Raw genomic sequence first — 12,205 nt, 5'->3', positions numbered from 1 at the left:
TCGCACACAATATCCTGTTGTCAGCATCTTGTCTTCCGAGGACTTGGAACATGATTATGGACTCTCGCAGCAGGAAATTCGTGACCAGCTACAAATGGGAACTTCACAACTCTGTGGTCAATGACATTTTTGACTGATGGGGAACTCTGACCAGGGACCTCTTTGTCTCCCACACCAACAGCAAATGCATCCAGTACTGCTCCAGGGAAGGGCTCTTCACCTGTTCCCAAGGCATTGTCCGTGTCATATGCTGTTCGGACCATCAGTTATATGTGTCTTCCTCTACCGCTCCTGTCCCATGTCTGCCACAAAATCAGACGGGAGAGAGCATGGTCATCCTGCTTGACCTGTTCTGTCCTCTTCAATTCTCGTTTTCCCTCCTCTGGATGTCAGCATGTCCTCTGTTTCCTCTTCTGGCTTTTCTGGAACTGCTCATGCAATTTAACGGCAGGATCAGGCACCCTAATCCACAGGCGCTGCTCTTTAGAGCTTGATTTTTGGATGGATATCATCGCTAGACCTGAAGTGTTTGTCAACAGTACAAGTATTCTCAAGTAGCAGGAAAAATCTGTGAGGCAGTCAAATCGAGCCAAGTGGCAATATTTCACCTCCTAGGCCAGCAGAAGGGTCTTGCTCCTGAGGTTGTGGGTTTTCCTTTCCTCTTGGACTATCTCCTATTGCTGAAGGCCTTGGCACTCGCTCTCAACTCCATCAAGGCGCATGTAGCGGCCATTAGTGCTTTTCACCCTCCTGTGGAGAAGACTTTTGTCATTATGCACCCCTTTGCTGCAAGGTTCTGGAAGGGTCTCTTATGAACTTATCCTCCCATCCCATCCATCGCTCCTGAGTGGGATTTCAACTTTGTTTTTGCGGCATTGATGAAATTGTCCTTCAAACTTCTGGCTTCTTGCTCACTGTCTCTCCTCTCCTTCCTGATAGGTATTATTTCTGTGAGAAGGGTAGGCAAACTGGGGACCATGATGATGGACCCCATCCCCTTCACCATGTTCCATAAGATGCACCCCAAGATTCTGCCTAAGTGGTTCCTTGCTTTGACCTCAGACAAACGATTCACTTACCTGCCTTCTTTCCAAATTCGCACTCCTCCCAGAGGAGGAACAATGCCTTCACTTCCTCCATGTCCAGAGGTCCTGGGCCTTTTACCTGCAGAGAATGAGGCCATTCAGAACGTCCCCTAGACTGTTTGTTGCTGTAATGGAGAGGATTAAGGGGTAAGCCATCTCCTCTGAGCAGATTTCTAAGTGGGTTTCGGGGTGCATCGTGTTCTTTCAATTATCTGAACTGTCTCCACCCCTTGGGGTACGAGCGCACTCCATAAGAGAACAGGCATCCAGTATGGCCACACTTAACATAAGAACAGCCAAACGGGATCAGACCAAAGGTCCATCTAGCCCAGTATCCTGTCTACCAACAGTGGCCAATTCCAGGTGCCCCGGAGGGAGTGAACCTAACAGGTAATGATCAAGTGATCTCTCTCCTGCTGTCGATCTCCACCCTCTGACAGAGTCTAGGGACACCATTCCTTACCCCATCCTGGCTAATAGCCCTTAATGAACTTAACCTCCATGAATTTATCCAGTTTTCTTTTAAACGCTGCTATAGTCCTAGCCTTCAAAACCACAACCTCCTCAGGCAAGGAGTTACACAAGTTGACTGTGCACTGTGTGAGGAAGAACTTCCTTTTATTTGTTTTAAACCTGTTGCCTATTAATTTCATTTGGTGACCCCTAGCTTCACAATGTGCTGCTTATGGATATATGTAGGGTGGCCACATGGAGTTCAATACATACCATTTCTTCCCATTACACCTTGGTACAAGATTCTGTGACAGATGCCTCATTTGGTGTGGCTGTTCTCTGCTCCACAATTCTGTCATCTTCCTAGCATCTTCCTCCTAGCTAGGTACTGCTTGTTAATCACCCTCAGTGGAATATAATAGAGACAATCACTCAAAGAAGAGGAGGTTACTTACATGTAACTGGAGATTCTTCGAGATTTGTGGTCCTTATCTATATTCCAATCCCACCTTCCTTCCCCCGTGCTGCGGATTTCTTGGTTCGCGATACCAAAGGAACTGAGGGTGCGGACCGTTCACTCCGCCTTTTATTGCCTCGAACGAAACCATGAGGCAGACCACATGCTTGGGCCAAACAACACTGCTACTTTCAAAATCTCCAGCTCCAAGTGCATGTTGTATGTGTATAATGCTCAGTGGAAGAGAGAGAGAGGGACCACACATCTCTAAGAACCTCCAGTTACAAGTAAATAATCTTTTCTTCCTGATGATGTAGCAACAAACTGGTCAGAGTCTAAATTATTTCAATCATTTCCCATACTTTAACATGATCAGGTATATTTTGACAAACCTGAAAATGCCAGTAATTTACAATACTTGTTTATGTTCCATATAAAATAGTAATAATATTTCAGTGTATTAGTATTTTAAAACAAAAGGAATCCGCTAAACAAAAGATTTAACTCTTTTTAGTGTTTCAGACAGTAGAGAATAAAAGTTGTTAAAAAGATACATAAGTTCTCTCCTTGAGATGGTAGTTTTTCATAGATATTGATCTGTAATATAATAAAAAATAATCTGTTCTTCGAGTTCTTACTCTTATCGATTCCATTCTAGGTGTGTGTGCTCCTACGTGCATGGCCGTTGAAGACGTTTGCCTTGGTGGTACCCATAGGGCCAGCTGTGGCGCACTCCAGAGTGCCGCGCTCATGGTGCGGTATATCAGGCGCCCCTGGTCCTGCGCCCTCTCAGTTCCGTCTTACTGTCTGTGGTAGTCAGTCGGAGTGCCTTTCTTGCTCGTCAAGGAGTTCCAGTTACTTTCTTTGGACTTTGTGCCCTTCAGCTTTGTATATAGTTATCTTTAGTGTTAAGTACCTGTTAATTGTGATAGTTAGTGTTAGTAGTTAGGTCCCAGCATAGACTTTGTGCCCTGGTCTTCGGGCTTTTGTGACTCCTGTAACTGGCCTATGCCTGTTAGCGACCTGCACGGCATCTGTCTCAAGTGCCTGGGGCAAGCACACATTAAAGAGTGGTGCCAAATTTGTAGGAACTTTTAGGCCTTACACGCAGAAGGAGAGAGACATCAGGGTTGGCGTCCGCCCTCCACCTGATGTTCAAGCCATCTTGGCATGAGTCTCCCAGCACCTCAGCGTCGGCAAAGAGCACCACTGGCACTAGGGCAGCCTCAATCTGATGTGTTCCACCTGCTGCGACCCGAGCCTGTTAATAAATATAGAAAAGTCAATGTTAGTGCCAGTCCAGCACATACAGTTCATCAGAGATGTTTTAGACTCCATACAGGCCAGGGCTTCCTACTGGAAGCACGCTTTCGGGCCATGTTGTACCTGATCTCCCATCTGAAGAACCACTTGCTTTCTACAGCCTACGCCTGCCTATCGCTGACTGGTCATATGGCCACATGCACCTATGTGGATAGCCATGCTCAGCTCCACCCACAGCCTTTACAAGCATAGACCGCCTCGGTCTATGTTCCCAGCAGATATGCCCTGGACAGGGTACTGAACTGTGTCCTTTCTTCCCTTAACTGGTGGCTAGATCGCTGATTGGCGCTGCAGGGAGTTCCCTTCGTGACTCCGTCCCCATTGCTGCCTCTGGTATCCGATGCCTCGGATCTGGGATGGGGAGCCATCTGGGCGAGCTCAGCACCCAGGGTCACTGGCTGCGGGACGATCTAACCCTCCGTGTCAACGTCAGGGAGCTTAGCGGTTCACCTAGCCTGCCAGGCCGCCTTTCCCCACCTAGAAGGCAAGGTAGTGGAGGTCCTGACGGACAATGCCGCTGCAATGTATTGCATCAAAAGGCAGGATGAGGCCAGGTTTTCGGCCCTTTGTCAGGAGGCCCTCAGCCTTTGGAACTTTTGTGTGTGGCATGCCATTCATCTGGTGGCTGTCCTCCTACGTGGTGCCAAGAATGTCATGGCAGATCAGCTCAGCAGAGCCTTCTCAACTCACCACAAATGGTTGCTCCATCTGGAGGTGGTCAGCCTGATCTTCTGCACATGAGGGAGTCCCCAGGTGGACCAGTTTGCTTCCAAGCAGAACAGGAAGTACCATGTGTTCGGTTTCCTGCAGAACAGGGACAAGAGATCCTTGTCAGATGCCATCTTGATAAATGGTCGCGAGCGCTGATGTATGCCTTCTTGCCAGTGCCCCTAATTCACAGGGTCCTGATAAAAGTGAAGCAGGACAGGATGATCATCATCCTCATAGCCCTGGTGTGGCCTCGCAAACACTGGTTGGGCATGTTGCTCAGTCTTTTGGCATCAGCCCCACTGCAGCTACCTCTTCAGCCGGTTGTGGTGTCGCAGAATGACGGCACACTGCTGTATCTGAACCTGGCAGCACTGCACCTGACAGCATAACTACTGCATGACTGAATATGGACAAGCGAGCATGCTCTTCTGGGATCCAGCAGGTCTTGTTGAGCAGCAGGAAGCCTTTCACCAGGGTGACCTACCTGGAAAAGTGGAAATGATTCATGTGTTGGGCCTCAGATTCACAGCTTCGCTTCTCAGAGGCCACGCTGTGTCATGTCCTGGCCTATTTACTGCATGCAGCGCCTGTCGGTCTCTTCAGTTAGAGTCTACCTGGTGGCCATTTCGGTGTTCCACTCTCCATTTCAAGGCAGGTAGATCTTCGTCCATCCTATGATGGCATGATTCTTAAAAGGTCTGGAGCACCTCTACCTGCACATCTGGGGCCTGGTCTCCCCTTGGGACCTGAATCTTGTGTTGTCATGGCTCATGGGCCCTCCTCTGGCTTCATGCTCCCTCCTGCTTCTTTCTTGAAAAGTTTATTTCTTGGTTGCCATAACTTTGGGCCTCAGGGTGTCTGAGGTCAGGGCACTCAGTTTGGAGCTGCCTTATAAAGTCTTCTATAAGGACAAGGTCCAGCTGCGTCCGTACCCGTCCCAAGGTCGTCGCCCAGTGTCATGTGGGTCAGGACGTGTACCTAATGGTCTTCTGTTCAAAGCCTCATGCATCGGACGAGGAACTCAGACTGCATACCCTGGTTGTCAGATGGGTGCTGGCCTTCTACATAGCTAAGATGAAACCATTCCGCAAGTCAACACGGCTGTTTGTTGCTTTTGTGGACAGGATGAAAGGTTACCAAGTGTCTACCCAAAGAATTTAAGCTTGGATCACGGCTTGCATCCATTATTGTTATGAACTGGCAAAGATGCCCCTGCCAGCGATCATGATGGTTCACTCGGCTAGGGCACAGGCATCCTCAGCAGCCTTCCTCGCATGGTGCTGATCCAAGAGATCTGTCGGGCTGCTACCTGGTCTTCCGTCCTCACGTTCGCATCTCATTATGTCAAGTATCAGAGGGGTAGCCGTGTTAGTCTGGATCTGTAAAAGCAGCAAAGAATCCTGTGGCACCTGATAGATTAACCGACGTTTTGGAGCATGAGCTTTCGTGGGTGAATACCCACTTCCTCAGATGCATGTCATGCATCTGAGGAAGTGGGTATTCACCCACGAAAGCTCATGCTCCAAAACGTCGGTTAATCTATCAGGTGCCACAGGATTCTTTGCTGCTTTTATCTCATTATGTGCTTACCCAGCGAGCTTGGGATGACGCTAGCTTTGTCAGAGCAGTACTGCAAACTGCAGGTTTGTAAACTCTAAGCTGGCCTCTGAGGAGTCTGCTTGTGAGTCACCTAAAATGGAATCAACATGAGTAAGTACTCAAAGAAGAAGAAATGGTTACCTTTCTTTCGTAACTGTTCTTAGCGACTTGTTGTTCATATCCATTCCATTACTTGCCCTTCTACCCCTCTGTCGGAGTTGTCGGCAAGAAAAAAGTGAGAGGGTATACGGCCGAGAGAGCTTGATATACTATGCCACGAGCGCAGCACTCCAGAGGGCACCGCAGCAAGCCTTATAGGCCCTGCTAAGGCAATAGTCTCTGGGTGCGCACACGCCTACAATGGAATGGACATGAGCAACGCATCTTGAAGAACAGTTACGAAAGGTAGGTAACAATTTTTTGTTGCCACTGGAAAAAAATGTCTGACTTTTTTGTTTGGATGGGAGAATTAATATTCTCTTTTACTTTGTTTTACCTAGTTAGCTTAAACTTATTTGTAATGTGACCTGTTAAATCTAAAAGGCTTAAAAGAACTTTTAACTTGCTTTAGTTGTTGACATTTTTCAAATATTTACCAAATGGTTCTGTAAGAGTATCATTTGGAGTAACTTGACATAAGAGCAGCAAAAGAATCCTGTGGCACCTTGTAGACTAACAGACGTTTTGGAGCATGAGCTTTCGTGGGTGAATACCACCCACGAAAGCTCATGCTCCAAAACGTCTGTTAGTCTATAAGGTGCCACAGGATTCTTTTGCTGCTTTTACAGATCCAGACTAACACGGCTACCCCTCTGATACTTGACATAAGAGGTATAAGCACTCAACTATCCATTCCTGCTGATATAATGATAATTAATAAGGACTATGCATAGAGAAGTAAAACTGCCATGTTGGGTTTTGTTCCAGTCAAATGAAGAGGGGAAGGGGGAGGAGTTTTCAGTCCAAAATATCCAGTGATTGGAGGAAAAACTAGAATGTAAAAAAAATTTAGAAGAGCCTCTTGCACATGAAGTGAGAAAATAGCACAATTTCATGCTAAAGATCTAAAACTTTTTCTTGCAGTAAATTGATTTTCTCTCAATTTTTTTTTCATCCTTGGACCTTTTGGCATTTTTCTGTCTTCTAATCAAATGAATGTACTGGAGGATATACATAATGTATGTGCATTTCAGTATATTCAGTACATAGTGTGTAATGTAGTTATGTCAAATATTATATTTACTCTTAAATCTAGTGAGCCATGTAAACAAAGGTAGTATTCTTGTTTTCTATTTCTGTTTCAATTGCAAGACTCATATTAACTGCTAAATATGGTGAATAATTTATTATCAGAGAGAATTCTGTTCCTGCAATGAATTTAAAATGTCAAATGGTTACATGACTGAGCATAAAAAGAGAGAAGATAAAGTCCTGTCCTCAGTGAGGACAATGGCAAAACTCTCTGGGTGAAATCCCATTCTGTGTGAGTGCAGCTAGAGTGCTGTGCCACATGATACCATTGTGTATACTGTATATGCCAGAAACATTTAAAGAATGGGGAAAAAACCAAGTGGGGGGTGTGTGGAATCTCTCTGTAGAGTCAAGTGCCTTAGTTTGCATGAATCCTACTTTGCAGGTTCAGAGGGAGTAGTAATAAAATCCTCAAATGTTTTAAAATAATATTGTGATGTTTTTATATATAAAAAAGTTAGTTTGTCGCTTTTTCTGGGTTAGAAGTTTGGAATTTCTTTGGAAAGCTAGGGATTTCCCTTTCCAAATGGAGCTAAAGAGTTCATTTTGAGCCCTGCTGCAATGCCATGAAATATCTGATATAAATGTCTTGATGCTTTTTATGAATAGAAAAGCTGTTAAATCAGGACTGAATATTATCTATCCTGAAATAAGCAAGTGAGGTGTTTTAGGGAGAAGAAATTATTTCCTCTTCCTCCCCCACACATACCCATATATACCCCTAAAACATCTCAGGGGCTTGAAATACTAGAATAAGTGTTGGAGGAGATTAAATTAGTGAGTAGAGAACACATGAGACGTACATACAGAAAGGGTGATATTAAGATTTAGTATATTATGTGGATTTTTGCTAAATTTTAATTTATTTTGTTCTACTCAGGATATTAAACAAATGCACAATAAAAATAAGGTGAAAGTACCATCTACTTAAATAGCCTGTTACTTTCAAAGAGAGACTAATTCTAGCAAGGTTCAGTGGTGGGTATATGATCAGTAAAGCCCATGCTGAGACATCACATGAAAGAAAAACTGACACCTTCTACTTTGAGACATCTGAAAGATAATTATTGTTGAAAGCTACTATTTCACGTTTCATTGCTGTGTAGAATTCTGGGCTGCGAGAAGGGAGAGTCTCAGACCTTAGGCTCCAGCCCAAGCCTGGAAGTCTAAACTGCAATGAAAAAGGCCTTCAGCCAGAGCCATGTGAGCCCAAGTGGGGTGACATGGGACAGCCATGAGTGTCTAGTTGCAGTGTAGACCTCCCTTTGACTTTCACTTAAAAAGCAAAACAAAGTCAAGCTACTCTTTAATGTTTGCTTTAGGCTTGCGTTCTTTGTGGTATTGCTAACATAACATACATAGGTCTGAGTGATTGTTTCTTTTAAATATACATTTCAGTTGCAAGATTAAAATCTGGGTTTCTGTTGTACCTTTTTTCTACAAATGCCAAAACAACATATGTTGTACTTATTGCCTTTTTTTTATTCAAGGATTTGGAACCAACTAATTATTCCACACTTTGCTCAGGCTGTGAAAAGACAAATGAAAATCAGACCAAATGCCAAAGTTATGGAAATGTTTTCTGTAAGGATTTGCAAAGACGCTCCAAACAAACTGTGTCATTGAGTGAATCTCTGAGACCTTTATTGCGATCTTCAATACATCAGAATTCAACAGGGCAAAAATCTCCAGGTACAGGATTGAACACGCAGAAGTTCTATGGCTCTGCTGGTGGGAAGGGTCCAGTTGATATCATACTGAGTAATGATATTATAGGACATTCTGTGTCACGACCAAATGGAAAAGTTGGTCTCTTAACTGGGACAAAAAATCCTAAAAGTTCAGGAAACTTAAGACAGAGGAATACAAGACCATCTGAACTAAATGATCCGAGTAAGTATGCTTTTATATAGCTAGATATGATTTGAACTTGCCAAATACCCAAGAATATCCTATAAGAATGAAAGATATTTGTTTCCATTTGTCTCCTGCCAACTATTTGGAATCTTTTGCTGGTCTTGATTTTTTGTTTTTAATTTTGCATTGTTCTGCATTTTAGAGGTACACCCCTTATGAGTACAATAAAATATGATGAATGTGGAAAATCTGGATTGGTAAAACAAAGTGTTAGTAGTTTCTTAATATATTTAAAAATGCCAGGCATGCTGCTAACGATTGATTCTTAATTTCTAAAGAGTATTTCTGCTGAGGATGCGTTACTTAAGCTTGAAAAAGAGAACGTGGTTTTTTGGCTTCTCCCTCTCCTTTGCTCATCACATCCAAGTCATGTCACATTTTGCTGTTGATTTCTGCATAATATTTCTAAAATCAAACCTTTTTTAATTTAATCTACATGGTTGAAATTTTCTTGTCCAAATACTCAGCTCATATCTGGACTGCAGCACCTCTTCATATTTACTTTGTCCTCCGCAATGCTTACATCAGTACCCTCTAGTCCAATGTAAAATGTACCTGTGAAGACCATATTCCTTATCCATTGCTCTGACGGTGTCCACCCCCTCTCCATACCTTTGAATTAATCCCATTGAATGCTTCCACATAAGATTCAAACTTACTCGCTGAGTGTCCTACAGGTCCGTAGGGATGAATAGCAGAGAGATTAAGCAGCTTGCTTACAGCCATGTAGCAGTGCCAGAATTAGAACTTCCAGAGTTTCTGTTTCCAGTCCCATGCTTAGTCTACTGTATCATGCTGCCTCTCAAATTTAAGTGCCTTGAACTGTGCTCTGGATGGTAATTTTATTTTTTCTTAATATTTGCCAGGGCTCCATTTCCTTTTAAGAATGAACCTTTCCAGTAAAAGATATTTAAATTGGGCTTAACTCATATTGATCACAGCTAATTCCTTACTGAATAGGTTTATTTGTCTTGACCACGAAGTTGATATTTCCACTTCCACTGGTGGCAAAGTAAATATTAAGAAAATACGTTGAAGAAATTGATGCCGATGACATTTGATGTTCTGTGTTTTAGCTATCCAGAAAAAGAGAAGCCACTAAATAGTCATTTTAAAAAAAATTACATGCATCAAGCATTGTATTTTGTATTTAACATTTGCTTCCTAGTTATTTTGTCCAGTGACGAGGAGGAGGATGACGACGACAGTGGCAGCACTAACAGAATGGAAAGCACATCGCCTCGACCCGCAGATTCAGCCCGTTCTTCCCCAGCACCTTCCACAGGAAAGGTAGAAGCAGCATTAAAGGAAAATACTTCTGGAATAGAACAGAGACTAAGTACTGTTGCAGCGGACACAGAAATTGCCATCACGTTACCAAGAAAAGCAAGAATGAAAGATCAGGTACTCCGCTGAATATTTTTTTTTAATAAACCTCTGTGTATAAAATTTCAGATAGCGAATGAAAAATTTAAAGGTGTATCCTACCAGAAGTTGTCATAAGTGGTCTTTATTTGATTACTTTTCACCTTGGACAGTTGGTCAAGTATTCTCCTCATTCATACAACATTTGGAAGCCTAAGGAAACTTTGTTCAATATATGTAGATGCTTATGCATGTAGGGATGTATTAAAAAATCATACATTCTCAACATTCTTTGTGTTTAATGCTGAACAGATTATCTTTCTATATAATTAGGGACATGTTCTTCCATTGTGGATGTGATGTGGTGGATAATATTTGTATGCCTTAATGGAAGGATAATTTTTAGCATTAAATTTTTTAAACATAAAGGGACACTGGGCAAGGATGATGGTCCTTAAAATTAAATGCTTTGACAACTGTCCCAACTAATAGCACTTATTTTAAGGATTTCATGGTGGGGATTTTTGTTTTTTAGTTGAGCACCACTGCAAGAATTGGATAAACAAAGACAAAAAATGCACCATGAGCAGACTCCTTTAGTGCTGTCAAAGGGGACAGCTTTCACGGTATGTTAATTTAAAGACTTAACAACCTTGACAGTGATCCTTTAAAAAATAATAAATAAATTCCCTATAACAATTGGTGTTCAATTGATGATGGTGCTGCTTAAAACTCTTTTGGGTCACTTGTACATTTGAATTATTGTGAATTAGGTCCAGCAGCTGTATGACTATACTGCAATTAAATACTCACAGCTGGCCCATTTCAGCTGGTTGGTGCTGCAGGGCTGTAAAATTGTGGTGTAGACATTTGGGGTTGGGCACTTCCCCCATTGTGATGTACCCCCAAAAGTCTCCACTGCAGCTTTATAGACTTATAGTCCAAACCCACAAGCCCAAATCAGCTGACACAGGGCAGGTGTGGGTGTTTAATTACAGTGTTGACATACTCCAAGTGTACTTGATAATACACAGGATATTGGATCCAAGTTGGAAGTGTTGAAAGTGTTTGTTTAGAATACTGAACTAGTGGTATAGATTTCAGCATATTACATTCATATTCAAGAAGTTAGCACTCCTTTGTGGAAATTTACTAGGCTACATAATATGCTCTGTTTGATTAACTTTTAAGATGGTATGGCCTGAAGTTAGGGTGACGAATACAATTCTTCCATTTCAGTTATTCTAATACTCTTCTGAAATAACAGAAGGAAATAATTGAAAACACTTCATTGAAACTCATTGGAAGTTAGGCACCTAAGTCCTATTTGAGCCTTTTGAAAACCACCTCACTGTCTTTCACTGTACCGCCTCTCATTCCTTTTCACTAACTTTAAAGAACAAACTGCTAACATCTGAGTTTTACTGAACACTTTAGAGCAAGTGAAATAAAGAGAGAAAATCATTGGCAAAATGAGATGTGGGCTGAAATATCATCAACATGGAACATACCTACAATTTTAGCCATGAAAGAAGGAAACTACCATTAACTGTGTCTGTTACAATGCTTGTAATGTTGACATAGCAGTGTTGATCCCAGGATATTAAGAGATAAGGTGGGCGAGGACCTGAAGAAGAGTTTTATGAAAGACTCTTGTCTTTCACCAACAGAAGTTGGTCCAATAAAAGATACTCCCTTACCCACCCTGTCTCTCTGTTACATTAGGTATTTATCATAAATCATGCAAAAAGCTAACCATCTTTCACTCTATATATTTGTACTGAATCCTTTAACCCTTCACACTGATTGCCTGAGTACGGCTATGATACTTAGTATGTGAATATTTTATATGGCAAGAACTTAACTACTGTTTATTATATATATATAGTATTATAGCTGTTGATTGAAGGTCTATTTTATACTTTTCTGATGAAAACAAACCTATTACAGGTTTCACTACTAGCACTAGCTAGGTTCTTTCAGGCAAAATAAAATGTCTTCATGGGCAATACTAGTAGCAAAATGTTTGTTGTAGCTATTCCTG

The 12,205-nt window shown here is 42.3% G+C and overlaps 1 protein-coding gene across 5 annotated transcripts in view; it reads left to right on the top strand.

The window, feature by feature from the left end:
• SENP6 (SUMO specific peptidase 6) overlaps positions 1 to 12,205 on the top strand; it is a 176,278-nt gene that overhangs the window by 91,502 nt on the left and 72,571 nt on the right. For 4 of the 5 annotated variants that reach the window (XM_050950093.1, XM_050950090.1, XM_050950089.1 and 1 more), the window contains 2 exons: positions 8,370 to 8,772; positions 9,965 to 10,200. In XM_050950093.1, coding sequence (XP_050806050.1) covers positions 8,370 to 8,772; positions 9,965 to 10,200 — 639 coding nt within the window. The remainder of the gene's footprint in view (positions 1 to 8,369; positions 8,773 to 9,964; positions 10,201 to 12,205) is intronic. The other variant, XM_050950094.1, reaches the window with a different exon arrangement.

This window comes from Gopherus flavomarginatus, chromosome 4, assembly GCF_025201925.1.
Source record: "Gopherus flavomarginatus isolate rGopFla2 chromosome 4, rGopFla2.mat.asm, whole genome shotgun sequence".
NCBI classification, from domain to species: Eukaryota; Metazoa; Chordata; order Testudines; family Testudinidae; genus Gopherus; species Gopherus flavomarginatus.
This window is presented reverse-complemented; position numbering and strand designations above follow the sequence as displayed.